Source organism: Motacilla alba, chromosome 4A, assembly GCF_015832195.1.
Source record: "Motacilla alba alba isolate MOTALB_02 chromosome 4A, Motacilla_alba_V1.0_pri, whole genome shotgun sequence".
Lineage (NCBI taxonomy): Eukaryota > Metazoa > Chordata > Aves > Passeriformes > Motacillidae > Motacilla > Motacilla alba.
The window spans coordinates 7,563,525-7,578,884 of NC_052045.1; the positions used below are offsets into that span (position 1 = coordinate 7,563,525).

A 15,360-nucleotide genomic window follows, 5' to 3' on the forward strand; every position below is an offset into this window, starting at 1 on the left:
ATTAACATCTGTTGTTTGACTTTTTTCCCTTCACCTACTACAATTTAGAGCTTTTCACATGTAAAGATCCTTCTTAGCCCTTTTTGTGTGGTTTGGGTTTTGTTTTTTTTTTCTAAGCAGTCAAACTAAGAAAAATGTCTGCATGTTTCTTGAATTCATACTTTCTGTTTTTCCTCCCTATGGTTCAACTGGTTAATCCCAAATTAATTCTTTGACTCTTGCATAGTGCTCTTTTGGACTCATGTTAAAATGTCTATAGACCTCTTTGCCTGCTCTCTTGAGGCTGTAGGCACCTCTCTGAGCTTGTATCTCACTGACCTACATATTGCAGCAGCTGTGATGTTTATGGAGGGAATGGTTAGTCTTTAGTAAATACAAATTATATAATCCTCTTTAAAGGCATATATTTCCCTCTTCCTTGTCTTTTGACCAGTACAATACCTTAAGCTTTTTAAAAGCAATTTAACTCCCAGCTTTTATTGTACCTTTAAGGTCTCAGAGTTAAATTGAAAGATGCAGTTCAGTAATTCTTATAGAACTGGAAATATTAATGTGGCAGATGTGACTGTCTTCTGACTGGCCAATTAACTGCAGCCAAATGGAAAACAAAACCTGCTTGGAGTGGAAAGTATTATAAGTGGCTGAATTAGGAATATTCCAGATAGCTCATATTTTAGTATGATTATTATCATTTAGAGTATCATGGGAAAATTAATGCCCTGTGTTTTTAATGTTTAATGCTGTATTTACTTGTCAGATGATACTTACAGAAATACACAGAGGGTTTCTCTGGGCTGACCCCTGGAGGTGAACACACAGTAGACTTGCACCTTGGCACTGTTGTTCTTTGGAGTCAGGGGAAAAGCTTTAGAGACAATCTGGTCCTGAGAGCAAGGTGGAGTGTGGGTCCAGAGAGCAGGGACCTAAACCCTGTGCTCGTGTGGCCTTTCTGTTATGAGAGCCCTTGGAAGCACTCAGAACTCAGCAGCTACCAAGATGTTCTTCCAGGGAAGCTGAATCTCATGCAGAGATGGACTAGCAGCCTTTTACCTTGTGCTCTGCAAAGCATTGGAAAGGTTGGGCTGAGCTGACGTTACCACAGCTCTGGCAGGTGCCAAGGGAAATACTTCTTCAGGAAATACGGACACCTTGAGGAACGCCAAGTCCCCAGCTGGCTACACACTGCTCTTCCTCAAGGTCACAGTTGCCAAAGTTGACTTAAGGACAGGCGTCCCTGATGGAACAGCAGAATCAGCTGTGCCCAGCCCTCGCTGCGCTGGGTATGGGGCTCACAGGAGTGAAATCACACACAGGGCTGATGCATAGCAGGGCTGCTTACTGGCACCCGCTCTGTCTGAAGACAATAATGCTGGGCAGAGCAGCAAATTTCCAGTCAGAGGACAGATCTGTGATGGATTTATGTTACACATCAGACTCCAGCTCTGGGCTCGGCCGTGGCAGTGCTCAGGACGCAAAGCAGAGAGGTGGCACGTCGCAGCTCTCACTGTGGGGAGGGGAAAGGAGCTGTTGCTTTTCTTAGTGTCTCTTGTTGAGAGATCAGCATCATGGGTTGCCATGGCAGGGGGGAGTCAGGCTGTCTCTTGAAAATGGCATCACCACTGCAATTTTTTCGAGTCCAGAAAAATAAATGCCTCTTTCAGCTTAAACTAGAGACTTTGAATCACAGTCCCTGGTTGCAGGAGTAAATTGCTTTTGGAAAGTCAATTTTAACATGAGTGTGACATTCTTCTAAGGGCAATTTGTTTTCTGTTGACACGATCAGAAAGAAATCAGCATACCCGATACCCCAAATATCCCAAACAACCCTGATTTCTGGGATCAATCATATTATTTAATACCAAAGTGGGAGGAGTTTATTCTCTACTACCCAAGAATTAAAGAATTAATTTGGTTTGCTATGATCTCTTAAAACTGAGTTTAAACTATTGATGTACCAATATGCAGAATCTGGTTGCATGTGCTTAAATACTGAATGCTGCAAAGAGAATACCTGCTTTTTAGTTAAAGTGATATCTAACACTGAAGCTTCACTAATGAAATATCCCTTTTGTTCATCTTTCCACGCTTCAATGCATGGTGTGCAGGGTCAGTTCTGTGCATGACACCCACTGCAAGCGTTGGTAGGTTTTTCTACACAAACTTCTCAACTTTTCCTAATCTGAAAGAGACTGCAAGTTAGTATGCATCAGTGAGAACCTGGGTGGCTGAGTGGTGTGACTGTCTATTCGCTGTCTTCTTTGAGGCTTAAATGGTTGTATCCCTTTTAATTTCTGTGCAGTGCAGTGTTTCATGTGACTTACAATAAGAGAATCCAAGGTGATGTGTTCCCACCCCTATTTAGTTCTGCTTCAGAGACAAGACTGTGTCACTTAAATGTCTTTACAACCCATTTAAGTCATCTGACACAAGGAAATAGAAGTAGGAGGATCCTGTTGGCTTATTTTTGTTTTATTTTGTATCAAGCAACAGGCGGACTTAAGTTTGGATTTTTAGTTGTCCTTCTGAGGGTATTTTAGGAGACTGGTTTAACAAGGTGCTAAGGAGGAGTACATCTGGGGTCAGCTGCTCTGCCAGAGCAGAGTGCTGCTTGTACAGCAGGAGAAGCAGGGTTTGGACCATGGACTGGCTGGAGAGTCATCTCTGTAGGACAGTGTTAGGTGTGCAGGTACAGGAGATCATAGGGAGGTACCGCTGCAGGTGCACATGGAATAAAGGGAGGCAGTGAATATGTGCTCATTAGTGCTGCAGGGATCCACTCTCTTCAGGCTCAGCATCTGGGTCTTGATGAAACCTCTGCAGGCCTTTGAGGACCTTCCCCTCTTGTCTACAGCTGCTGGGCACAGCAGGGCGGGTGAAAGCTGAGCTTTCATCCTCTAGCCAAGGTTATGCAAGACTACCAGCATCCAGGTGTGTGCCTGCTTTAGCCAGAGGGAGAGAGGCAGGAGCCCTGGGGGGGTGCAGGGCATTCCAAGAGCAGGTCTGGAAGCTCTGGCATGAATGGCTAAACACTCTGCTCTTGAACCTGCCTATCCCTGTAGTACAGGGAGGACACATTGCTTGCATGACAGGGAGCTGACTCCCTCAAATACACCTCTGCCTGTAGGAAACCCCAACCCACACCTTCCAACATCTTGTGGCCGGAGCGTTCCCAGCAACAGGCACATGCTCCTTCCCTGCTGGGGCTGGCCGTGGCTGCTGGGGTGGAGGGGAAGGCAACTCTGCTTCCCCACCGCATGTTTGTGGGGATGGCTGGGCCTTCCTCTGGGCTCCTCAACCCCACAAATTCCCCTCGGGTTTGGGGGGATGCCCGTTTGAGCACCAGAGCATCCCTTCCAGCACTGTGCTCTGCGGGACATGCAGCTTCAGGAGGCTGCCAAGCTCCCTGCTGCCGTGTTGTCCTTTTGGATGCTCTTCCTGCAAATTGTAGCTGTTCAGATGCATTTGTGTATTTTTCCCCTCTCTGTCCCTTCCCCTCTCCATCCCCCCACCCTGCAAGAGGGGAGTTTTGCCAAATCCTGTAGAATTAGGGTGGAAAGGGAGCATGCTGACTTTGTACGGAGAGAGCTCAGTCTGCCAGCCGCTCTGTTTGCCGTGCCTCCAGCTCTGTCCCGTGCCAAAACATCGTCCCTGCTAGAGAGAGGCGCGAAAACCTGGTGAAAGGGCTGCGGCAGCCGCTGCAAAGTGCATCATGTACCTCTGGTTGCTGGCGGGGACGGGGTGGGGAGGGAAGGGGACAAGCTTTCCCAGGCGGGCGGGAGGGTGCGCTTGCCAAAATGTCCCCACCCAAAGGAACGTGCACTGGCTGTGTCTAACTCCCCACGGGTGCGAGCTGACGTGGGCTTTTGCTAGCACACCCATCCTCTCCCCCCTTTGGAAATTTGGCCCTCGGAGTCTAATACATCATTGTTCTGCTTATAAATGTACTAAGTGTTGAGAATGTTTTGGTTTTTTCCTTAATTATAATTGTAATTGGCTTTTCCCCTTCTCTCTTGTTTATTTTTTTTCCCAACGCTGTCTTGCTTTGCACTGTGATTGCATGCTGCGCCCCGATGTGTCCTTCATGACGATGTCACATGGCTTGTTGCTGTGATTCCTGCCACGCCCCCAAATCCACCACATGTTGCCATGGTTACATAAAACCAACCAAACAAACAAAATATATATACGCTCCACCCTCCTGTATGTCGCTTCCATGGTTCCCTTCCGAAAGTGCCCATGATGCACGGTGCTACGCCCACCACTGTGTCTGCAGCAACAACTCCTGCCACCAGCGTCCCCTTCGCTGCAACAGCTACCGCCAATCAGGTTTGGCCCTTTCAATGGCTTTCTTTCACGTGTTCAGATCTTGAGGACCGGGCGAGGGCTGGATCCCGTGCGGGGTCAGCGCCGTCCTGCCCGGCGCAGGCTGGGGCGCGCAGAGGCAGCGTGTGTATGTGTGTGTGTGTGTGTGTGTGTGTGAGGCTGGGGATCCGAGAGGGGCCGCTCCTGCCGCCTGCGGGATGGGCACAAGCCTGGCTGGAGCGTAGGGATGGGCGATTGGCAGGGGCGCAGGCTCTCCTCCAAAAACACACCTCCCCCCGGGTCCTCAAAAAATGGGCGGTGAATCGCCTGAGTGTAGAGTCATGCAAGACCTGCAGCACTTCTGCTTTCAGTCTCAAGCAGAAATACCACCCCGAGCATCCTTCCCTGTGGTATTTTGGCTTGTCCTCTCTGGACTGAAAAGTGGAAGTGGAAATACAAAGTGGCTTCCCCCCACCACAAAATTGGACTCTAAAAACTACCAAAAAATCCCCAAACAACGAAAAACCAAAAATCGGGGGTGAGACTGTTAAGTGTAAAGTTTTTTTTATGCCAATAGCATGTCACCCATCCCTACAGAGAGGACTCTGGATGTGCAGTACGTGCCATTGTAGCACTGCCATAAGTGTACAGGATTCCATGCATGTGTGCCGAGCCATAATTCTCTCCAAAACTTTCCTCTGAAGATACTGAGTGTGATGGCTGCTTCCGCACCGGTCCTGAACTGTATATGCACAACCTGTCCTAGTGATGCGTCCTGATAATTTGGTGTGACACAACTTCTCCCAGTTAGACCAGAGAGATTTCAAACACCTTTTAAAATTTTTTTCCCCCAGGACTAATTTTAGCATTTTTATTTGTCACGCTCTCAGGTTTAGAGCTATTGCAAAGAAATCGGGGTGTCACTTTGCTCTGTAGGAGGCTGTTATCCATGCTGAATGCCAGTAATATCTCTGGGGGCATCCTCTAGGCTTTTGCTGGTGTGAGGTCATGAGGATTTCAGTAGGAGTTTTGCCTGCATAAGTCCTAGGCAGTGTTTTACTGCTCGCAGTAGGAATTGCCAGTCTTTTTCTGTGCTTTGTTGTTATTTTCAGGTAGAGCAGGTCTTACTCAGACTTGTATTGGTCATAAGAGGAGAGCAGAAATTGCTGTGCAGCGTTGCTCTGTGGCTGTGTGAGTCCTGTTTGAGCCAGATAGTTTCAGGGTATTTCTGTTTTACTTGTAGTCTATGGAGTCAAAATCCCAGTACAATCACCACGTACTCCACAGGGCATCAGTAGTGGTGCAGCTACATTGTACTTTAAGTGTAGCAAAATAAAGACTTGGGAGTGGATCCTGTTTCATAAGACACTGATGTACATATTAATCTGATGCTGAAGACAGAATGAACAGCTTGATCTCAAGGCAATGTTTTAATGTGTTGTGTTCTTTGTTTTTTTTGCTGTAGATATCCCAGTTATCAGTAGATGAACTGAGTAGCAGCATGTTTGTTTCACAGATGTAGAAGTTCCCGATAGAACAGTAAGTTCCTTTTTGGTATTTCTCTTTATGGTGAATTGATTTGTACATGGGCACTGCATGCCCTAAACACAGGGGGCTGGCTCAGGCAGAGGGACTGAGCCCATGGGACCCCATTGGCTTCATGCTCTGCTGACTCAACAGGAATTCAGCTGCTGCAGCACAGACACAGACCAGCCCTGTGGTTTATAACGAGTTTCCTGTGTCTCAAGTGCCTGTGTTGTGATGGTCGCAGCCTCCCTGTGCATCCCCCAGCCCCATGGCTCTGTTTACAGGTTGCTCTTGCTCTGCACAGCTCCCAGCTGCCTGCAGATGCCTCGGGGATTTGCAGTGTTGATGGAAAAGACTGCTCTGGTAATGAGTCGGCTGAAAAGGTGTAACTTCTCTTTTGCTGTTAGTGACATATTTTCTTTCCTGGAGTAAGCAGGATTGGGTCAGCAGCAGCTGCTGTGCATCTGCAAGGCTGGCTTGGTCTAGGCAGAACTCTGCTGGTCAGCTGCAGAGAGGGCCTGGCTCATGGTGGGCTGGAGACCAGAATGAATATCATAAGTAACATAGTCTTCATCCCACCTGCAGGTCCTGGGCTTCCCTAAGATGATTGTTTTCTCTGAGGGGAGTGATGGAGGAATTTGTCCATGGAGTTACAGAATACAATTTCACAGCCATAGCAGCAGTGTCATGTTTATATTGCTTTTCTTTGTGAATTTTAGCTGATGTTCATGAGCTAAAATCTCTGGGTAGTTTCAGTTCTTGACTGTGGTTTTTTACCTCAAGAGAGTTCAGCCAATTCAACGAGAAGTCTTTCTCAAAGCAGCCATTTAGTATATGCAGATATGCAAGCCCATTTCTTCCTTAGGTCACATATTACAGGCAAGTCCTTAAATACTGGAAATTAATTTGGCAAGCAATTCAGTAATGATATCTATTAGCAATCAACAGAAGCTACTTTCTCAGTGGTGGCCCTTATCTCTGCTGACCTTAATTAAATACCATATGTATACATGACCTGCTAACTGTGGCTGTGGACCCTATTCATGAGGGGTGACACCAAGCTTATCCACATTAGTGAAAATGTTCAACTTAGACTGTACTGCTGTTCCAAATGACAGACAGACATGACACGTTAACCCATTTCCATAACGTGTAAACCAGTCTGTTCCACCCAATAAGGAGATCATTTGATTGGAAGAACTTCATCTTGAAGTCTTTAAGATTGTTTTCAGCATTTTTTCAGGAGACTTTCTCTCAGTGGGACTTTGATAACTGAAACCCTCGCTGCCCTGACAGATGTTTTTCTTTCCCTGCATGGTTGAAGTAGTTCTGGTAGCCAGGTTGATTGGTCTAGCTCTGCAGGAGATAAGTTGTTGGGTCCTTCAGTGGAGGATTTTCATGAGTACATCACCAAGAGGCAGTTTGCTCCCAGAAGACGGTCACCTGAGCACAGAGTTTCTGTGTCAGTGTTTTATCTCTGGGCTCAGTTGCCTAAATCCTTAAGATCAGATTTAATGTGACTGTCTAAAGGAAGCAAGAGCTAACACAGATCAGGGATTCCTTTGGCCCTCTCCTTAGCCACCCTCTACTTGGCATCCCAACCAAAAATCAAGACTATTATTTGTTCACCTCCCTCTTTCACTATTTGCCTTGTCATTGTGTGAAAGAGAGAGTCATAAGTGCAGATTTAAGAGGATGCCAAGTGTGTTATTGGCAATTTCTCTCTACATCAGAAAATTTATGGAATAAAATGTCCGTCTGCAACACACTAATGACAACTTCTTGAGCAACACATTGAGGATGTAAATGTATTAGAATTGATTTTAAAATACAGATGTATTAACTTCTCACTATTTCTTTGTTGTTGTTTTTTTTCTTTCCCTTGCAGCAGACCATGTTGAAATTCTGAACAGTAAAATTATGGAGCACCAGGACTTCTTGGTGGGAAGCTGCGCATGGCCTTTCTGTATATATTCCCCTCTTCCCTCTATCATTCTCTACCACCTCTACAGTAAGCCTGTTGCAGCCTACATGTTAACCAAAAACTGATCAATGGGAATGTCAAAAAAAAAAGAAAAAAAAAAAAAAGCACTATAGAAACAATTAACAAACAGCGCTCTGTTATATGAGATATACAAGTAGGAAATTATAATAGACTTTTATAACACATTACTTTAACACACTTAATCATTTTATGACTACCATCATGATAAGTGCATCTGCACAGCGGACTGTTGGTTTACTGTATACTATCGATGGATAAATGTTTGTCTTGTTTTTAAAGTGTTATCTTACTGTTTTGTTTACATCATAGTCTATTGATTTGTTTTAAAGTGTACATCATTATCAAGTATACTCAGTACCATTTTTTCATTATTGTTATGTCTTAAGTTTTCATATACTGTAGGTTTTATGGGGTTTTGTTTGTTTTTTACTAAAAATGTTATTGTGGGAAACAGGAATTATGTGCTTGAAAAACACGACACAGAATGTTCTGCCCTTTGCTGGATTTTGCTGTTAATGTCAGCCTAAGTTGCTTATGTTAAATGCTCCTTTTATCATTTAAAACTTGCCTTCAGATAGTCTCCAAATTTTTAGTACAAGTGATGTGAAAGGATAGCTATCATTTTAGTCCAGTTCAGGGTTCTTCTTTCAATACAATGAGCTCATTCTGGAAACTTTTGGGGAAAAAAAAAAAACAAAAAAAAAACCCACAAAAGCCCAGGCTCAGTAAGGGGACAGGAACAATTTGCTCAGACAGGGGTAAGCATCAAGGGATTTCTGCAGCTCTGTTGTCCATTGAAGTGCATTCTCAGCTGCAAACGGCGCACAATCTCTCTCGCTGTTCTCATGGTGCAGTTGAAACAAACAACAAAAAAAGTGGTGGTGGAGTGAGACAGCTTCAGTTGGGCAAAAGCTCATTGCATTGGAGAGGAGCGGGTGCCAGCCGTTGGCTGGGAAGGGCCCGGGGCCGTGGCTCAGCCCAGGCTGGGTAGCACCAAGCCCTGGGGCTTGTCTCCACCAAGCATGCTGATACATTTTGGCCTGAAATCTTATATGTGTCTCTTGTTGAAATTTTGTCAGCATGCCCCATTTATTTAATCACCGTTTTCCATAAGTGGGTGATTATTTCCCCCATCCCCGTGATCTCTGGCCCTTTAAATCAAACACAGCAGTAACAAAGCAGCAAAAAGCTCAGCATAAGCTTTCTGCTGAAGATAAACATTTGTCTTAATGGAGTTCCTGTCGGTCAGTGGATTTATATTGGCACCTTCTACTTGATCAAGAGCAATGTTTGTTGCACAACAAGGGCTAGTTCTCAATACCTCCTTTTCATACGCACGAATAAAACCATTTCAGCCCGTGCACCCTGGACAGCCTCGCCTGTCGTTATGCTGCGTTGCTGAACAATCTGGCTGCAGAAATGCATTTTGGTTGAGGATACTGCCAAATTCATCCCTATCATAGCTCTACAGTATCGTTGGCATTATAGAAGAGGTGGATTTGCTGCTGTAAATCCATAAACTCCATACAGGGAGAAAGAGAATCAAGCAAGAGACCAGCTCACAGTGTCTGGAGGGGCGACCACCCCGAGCTCAGAGTGGTCCTGTAGAGTGCCAAATTCAGACACCAGATTTTCTTCTCTTTTCCCAGTTCCTTGGCCTTGGTTAGATATTCCTTGCCACCCCTCCTGCAGTATGAGCACAGACAGTTTGCAAGATGTGTATCTCCATGGGCCACGAGTGGTGGTGGCACACCCGGGGCACAGCCTGTGTGCCCCAGGGCAGGCTCTGCCCATCTGCCCGTGGAGACTCACTCATAGAATGAACCTTGAGGAGCCCAGCTCAAGAAGGCCTTGTCTTTTTGTTCAATTCAGCAGACTTTGAACCAAACCCTGATAGAAAGGGGAAAAAACATCCCCCCAAGACCTCCTTTATGGACCCTGAGTTTTGACAGTCGCTTGTGTCCGTGGATGTTCTCCAGCATCTGTGCTCACAAGCAGCGGGGTGAAATCAGTGACTCTCATTTGTATTGGTGACCACATACCTGTTCTTTTCACCACTGTGTTTCTGTTTCCCAAGACCATAACATTGTTAGTGGAAAAAGTGGATTTGAGTACTTCCTGTTTGAAATTATTTGTGTATCAAAAATGGGTTTTGCACAACCTGTGCCAGTGCCTCAACAAAGAACAGAGCTGATCTTCTTAAGCCAGAAAGGATGCATTCAAGCTTGTATGGCTTTATGAGTTCGAGGAGGTTGAAATTTTTTCAGTGCTAAATGGATTTTTGTATATCTTGAAACTTTGATGTAACCTCCTATTTTATTTATCGACTTAAACATCTGGCATAGATGTGCATAGAATGTAAACCTAGAATACAGCTGTTTTCATGTCACATTTAAAGCACTGAAAAAAAAAGGCGTTTAAGGATTATTTTTTATTAAAGAGGTCCAATGAGGGATGTTCAGGGTAGTTATATTAGGTGCCACAACAGTTTTTATATTGCTGGCAAATTTAGAGTTAATTTGTAAATGAGTTTAAGGAAAGAAAAGCTTGAAGCACTAAACTTCACCAAATTCAAAACAATCTCGGCAAAAATGCCATTTTGAGGTAGCACTATTTAAACTAGTTGTGCAATGACTTGCTCTAATTTTCTTTGTTCAAGAAAGAAAAGAAAAAAAAACCAGTCGCCAGACTATAAATTTCCTAAATAGACTATTACAAAGTCACCGAGCTAGTTAGTGACTCTAAACAAATGTCATAAAAGCATGAATATCATCCTTTATTTGACAAGAGATGTATGTAAGTTTGTTTAAATCAATATAATTTTAGTGACATTTTTATAAGCTTCCCACTTTCCATGAACCTATATTTTTTATTTATCCAAAGTTATTTCTCTTTGTCCATTTCTCTCAGCCTTATGCAAACAATATGCAAGAAATGCTGAAACTTGGATAAAACGGGTCATGCAGAGGGAAAATGAAAGCTGAGATTGATCATTTTCACGAAAAAAGGTTGTTAGTAGTTTCAATAAAAAGTACTACTACTAAACTGTAACATAAGCAGACAATAAAAGAGGGATTTAAAATAAAATGGATTCATAAAACTATTAAGATTATTTTTGTTAAATACAGTGTTTTTAGTAATTTGGAACATGATTTCACAATCAGCCGTGTTTTTTAGTTGGAAATTTTTAGCCGATGATTTTTGACTGTGTATTTTTGCATCGCAACGTTCTAGAAGCCGTTACCTCCCCGGGCAGCCCGCGCAGGTTCCCGACGCGCTTCTCCTGCGGCCGCCGCCCCGCTCCGCGCCCGGGCGCTCCCCAGGGCTGGGCCGGGGTCCCGCCGCTGCTCCCGCTGTCCCCCGAGCGGGGACCCTGCGGAGCCGGCACCGAGCCGGGCGCGCCTCGGTGGCACGGGTGGCCGGAGCGTGTGCCGGCGACGTCCCCCGGCCCGGCTGGGGCTGGCGCCGGCGCGGTAGGAGTAGCTCTAGGACACGCCGGGTACACAAGGATTGAGAAACTGGAGTCCTCGTTTTGTTTATCCCTTGTACATTTCACAGACATGAAAATTGAAAAAGGTGAAATTTATGAGGAAAATCTAATTTCCCATTCCTGTTGAATGGATTTAGTTTGATATTGACCTGATTTTACCATGTGCCTGTTGAAGGCCTTAGAGTATATACTGTATGTTAAAGACTGTAATAACTTTAAAAAAAAATAGTTGATAGCCTAATCCAAATGTAAATAGAGCTACAACTCATTGTTACTAGGCTACAACGCATTAATTCATGTCATATATTTTCATTTCTCTACCATTAGTTTTTAAGGTTTTCATTATTGCTTTTTTTGATATCTTTAGTAACTAATGAATTTAATTTTGAAGGAGAGTTAGAGAAAGTTTAAAATTTTTAATACATGTATTCAGCCCATTTAGTTATATTCTAAACCAACACTGAAGCATGGTAAGGTATAGAATACAGTCCATAACTAGTTTGTATAGTTTACAGTTTAAGAACAAAATTAACTTTGTATGTAACTCCTACAATGATAGATTCATTGTTAACTAATTATATTAAGTTGTTGTTGCTATGGCAACAAAACTACAACATGGCTACCTTTGTATACATTATTTGTGAAATTTTCACATGTAAATTAAAAGTGATGTGTAACAGTATGAGCTTGTTAAAGGTACAGTTCGATACTGTCAGATAAAGATATGATTGAATATTTTTAAAATCCCAAAGTCCCATGTGAACGCTGAATTTGTGTCTTTAAGGTCACTTTTTCAGTCAAGAAGTTTACAACACATGGATTTAGAGTCAGGTTTTATAGCTTGTAGAAATTGTTGTGTGGCAAGGGTTATTCCACAGTATTTTCACTTCGGAAACACAGCAGCCTGTATTTACAGCGTAGTGACCGGTCTTGCTTTCATTTCACATCCATTCACACGGTGGGAATTCAGAATTAATCAGTTTCAGTACTGTAGCTTTGCCTGCAATTTTCTTTTCTCCAGAAGTTGAACACTCACACGATTACGTTACGATCAGGGCTAAATAATTAAGCATATAACTATTTTAATACTAATTTATATTAGCAAAAACTGTACATAAGAAAAAAAATATTGTGGAATGACCCCGTAACAGTGTTGAAGATACAAATATGCTGCAGTTAAACTGATTCAGTTAGTGTACGAATGTGTGAGACACACCTTTTTTGCACTTATGTACATAGTCCACGAAAGAAATCCTTGGAACTTATTTTGAATATAAAAAGTCTGTAATAATACAGGAAAAGTTTGTAAAAGAGATAGGTATTACTAAGGCTTTGAAAAGGAGGAGTTTTTTGCTATAAAACTTATCTGAAAGCATGATGTTGCTTTGCTGTTGTAAAAGCTTTGTAGTTTGCCATAGCTTATTATACAGCAGACTGATAACAGGTCAGCTCCAACCTGCAGCACAGAGAATGGGAAACGGTGTGGAATTAATTAGTAAGGTCACTAGCAAAGATTCAAATTACTTTTTTTAATCAGCCTACATTTTCAAACACACCCCAGGTCATGTTTCTGATAGGTTGTGTTCTCGGTGAATCCTATTAGGACTGGTAGGTCTATGGTAGCACACACACATTTTTCCTAGCACCTAATCCTATTTCTGTCTTGAAGTGTTTATCTGTGGGAGGTGACTGTCATTGTGGTAAGTGTTTTAAATCCCAGAGTGAATTTGAAATGTCACAACTTCTTGATTTATTTTTTTTAACCTTTTGGGGCAAGGTAACAAAATGGAAGGAGCTGGGGAACCATAGATGGGCAGGGATGAGTTGGGATTGTCTGGGACCAGTTCTTTCTGCTGTGTGACAGCCATGGTGTGATTTGAGAGGCACAAGGTAGTGCTGCTGGGACAGGGAGGTGGAGGCTGGTGGCATTGTGGCCAGCTGGGTGCTCCAGGCTGGGACTAACAAGCCCCTTTGAGTTGCCACCAAAGGACAGCAAAGCTGTGGCCCCTCAGTGAGCAGCCTCTTGTTCCTGTTTGTGTTGGTACTGCTGGGACTCTGCAGTGCTGGGGGATTTTGGAGCAGCTGAAGTGCCTGTGTTGACTCATTTATTTTTGATTGGAACAAGTTTCGGGTTTTGTTGGATTTTTTTAAGTTGGCTCTTTTGTTTTTTGGGGGTTTTTTGTTTTGTTTTTGGGGTTTTTTTTGTTTGTTTGTGGGGTTTTTTGGTTGTTGTTTTTTTGGTTTTTTTTTTTTTTTTTTTTTGGCAAAACCCAAGCCCCAGTTTTGCTTCAGAAAAGGAACTGGTCTTGCCATGAGTCTGGTCCTGACTCGAGCGGTGAGGCAAGTCTCCCAGAGCAGAACTGGTGGGAGGTGGCATCTGATGTGACTGTCACCCTTTGCTGGATGCCCCAGGGCTGGGGGCTGAGCTGTTGCTGCCAAGGCCAAGAGCTGTTCCTTGGCCAGCATTCCCAACCCCTGGCGATGCCAGTGTGTGCCCAGGCAGCCCACTCTGCAGCACGGAGCTGTGCAAGCGGTGGTTTGCTGAACTGGAACAGCCCCAGGCTCTTTAAAATGAGGGAAAATCAGATATTGCTGCTCTCCGTGGTGTTATGTAATAACCTAGATTGTAATACAAAATAATCAGCTAGTTCAAGCCACCACACGATTACGGCTTCCCTTTGCCATCATCAGTTTCTATAATCAAGTTCTTTCTCATTTCTAGGATTATGAGAGAAAAATATTTTGCACTATGTGAAATGAATCATAGCTGGTCAAACTTTGTTCGGGGTATGAGCACGATCATGACAACACTGCTAAAATCTTTGCTAGTGATCTTTACTGACATCCTCTATCATCAAAAATAACTCTATATGCCTCTCAAAGGAGATATTTAAACATGCAAAATAACACAACTGTTAAATAAAATGAAGTTATTTTTCCAAACACACAACAGAGAGAATTACCTGACACCGAATTACAAGGTTCCAGTTCTTTATTACTGTACACAGATGCTATTTGATAGTGGTGGAAGCCAAATGATTTTGTTGCCATGGCTTTTGTATCCTAGCAGATGAGGGGATGATAAGACCATTCTTAGATTGGATTATGGGATTTTTTTTTCTTTCCAATTAGCTTTGTTTTAATTTTTTTTTTTTAGATCATGAAAATGAACCGACTCCTCACCCTTTATTACATCACCTGACAAAAGATCACTATTTTTTTTTATAAATAGAGAATTGTATTTTAGGCAATCACTAAAATCAAAGAGAGAATGTTCTCCTAAATTGTCAATTTTTAATTTAAATATATAAAAACATTTATACTGTACTGTGTAAAGTAGATCTTTGAAGCACATTCTTCTTTTCATAGGCATTTCTGGTAAAAACAATGTAAGGGAAACATTAGATATCAATTTAATGGAATAGTTTAGAAAATATATACAAATGATTACACTTAGCCCTGTGGAATTGTAAGAAATTAAAATATCATTGGATCCAGACAGGCGTAGGTTAATGCAGTATTTCAGTTCCATAACAGGATAGTTCATTCCCTCAACTGCTACCAACAGGGTGTACGCTTTGAATTTATGTTTCTTTTTGCCACATTATATTGCTGTAGTGCTTGTACGTGCTTTAGAAATGTGCATAATGCTACTCATTTTAGTATGTTACTTCTATATTGTTATTGTTTATTTTTTGATCTTTTAATAAAGTGTATAAAATTCTTGGTTATGTTTTTTATGGATCCATATCTACACATTAATAGGAGTTTACTTTAAAAACTTTTCAAGTTCCAGTTTATTAGTCCCAAACTTCAAAGATTCTGATGTAAAAATAATAACTAATGAATTTGAATCAATGTTATATCTGAAGTGTAGATCAACAGAATAAATTTCTTTCCAGAAAATACCTGCAGTATTTTGAATTCTGTAGCCAGTGCCTCCTTTTTACTGGATGCATTCGGCCTATCATATTAAAGTTACTAACACAAGACAGACATTTGTATTTTAGAAAAATAAAAAGTAAAACTTTCCAGA

At 42.7% G+C, this 15,360-nt stretch overlaps 1 protein-coding gene across 17 annotated transcripts in view; it reads left to right on the forward strand.

Moving 5' to 3' along the window:
• The window catches only part of MBNL3 (muscleblind like splicing regulator 3), a 92,765-nt gene extending 77,405 nt beyond the window's left edge, over nt 1-15,360 (forward strand). For 11 of the 17 annotated variants that reach the window (XM_038122957.1, XM_038122950.1, XM_038122958.1 and 8 more), the window contains 4 exons: nt 2,106-2,141; nt 4,232-4,326; nt 5,768-5,841; nt 7,718-15,360. In XM_038122957.1, coding sequence (XP_037978885.1) covers nt 2,106-2,141; nt 4,232-4,326; nt 5,768-5,824 — 188 coding nt within the window. In that variant the 3' untranslated portion in view covers nt 5,825-5,841; nt 7,718-15,360. The remainder of the gene's footprint in view (nt 1-2,105; nt 2,142-4,231; nt 4,327-5,767; nt 5,842-7,717) is intronic. The other 6 variants (XR_005255046.1, XR_005255048.1, XM_038122956.1 and 3 more) reach the window with 3 other exon arrangements.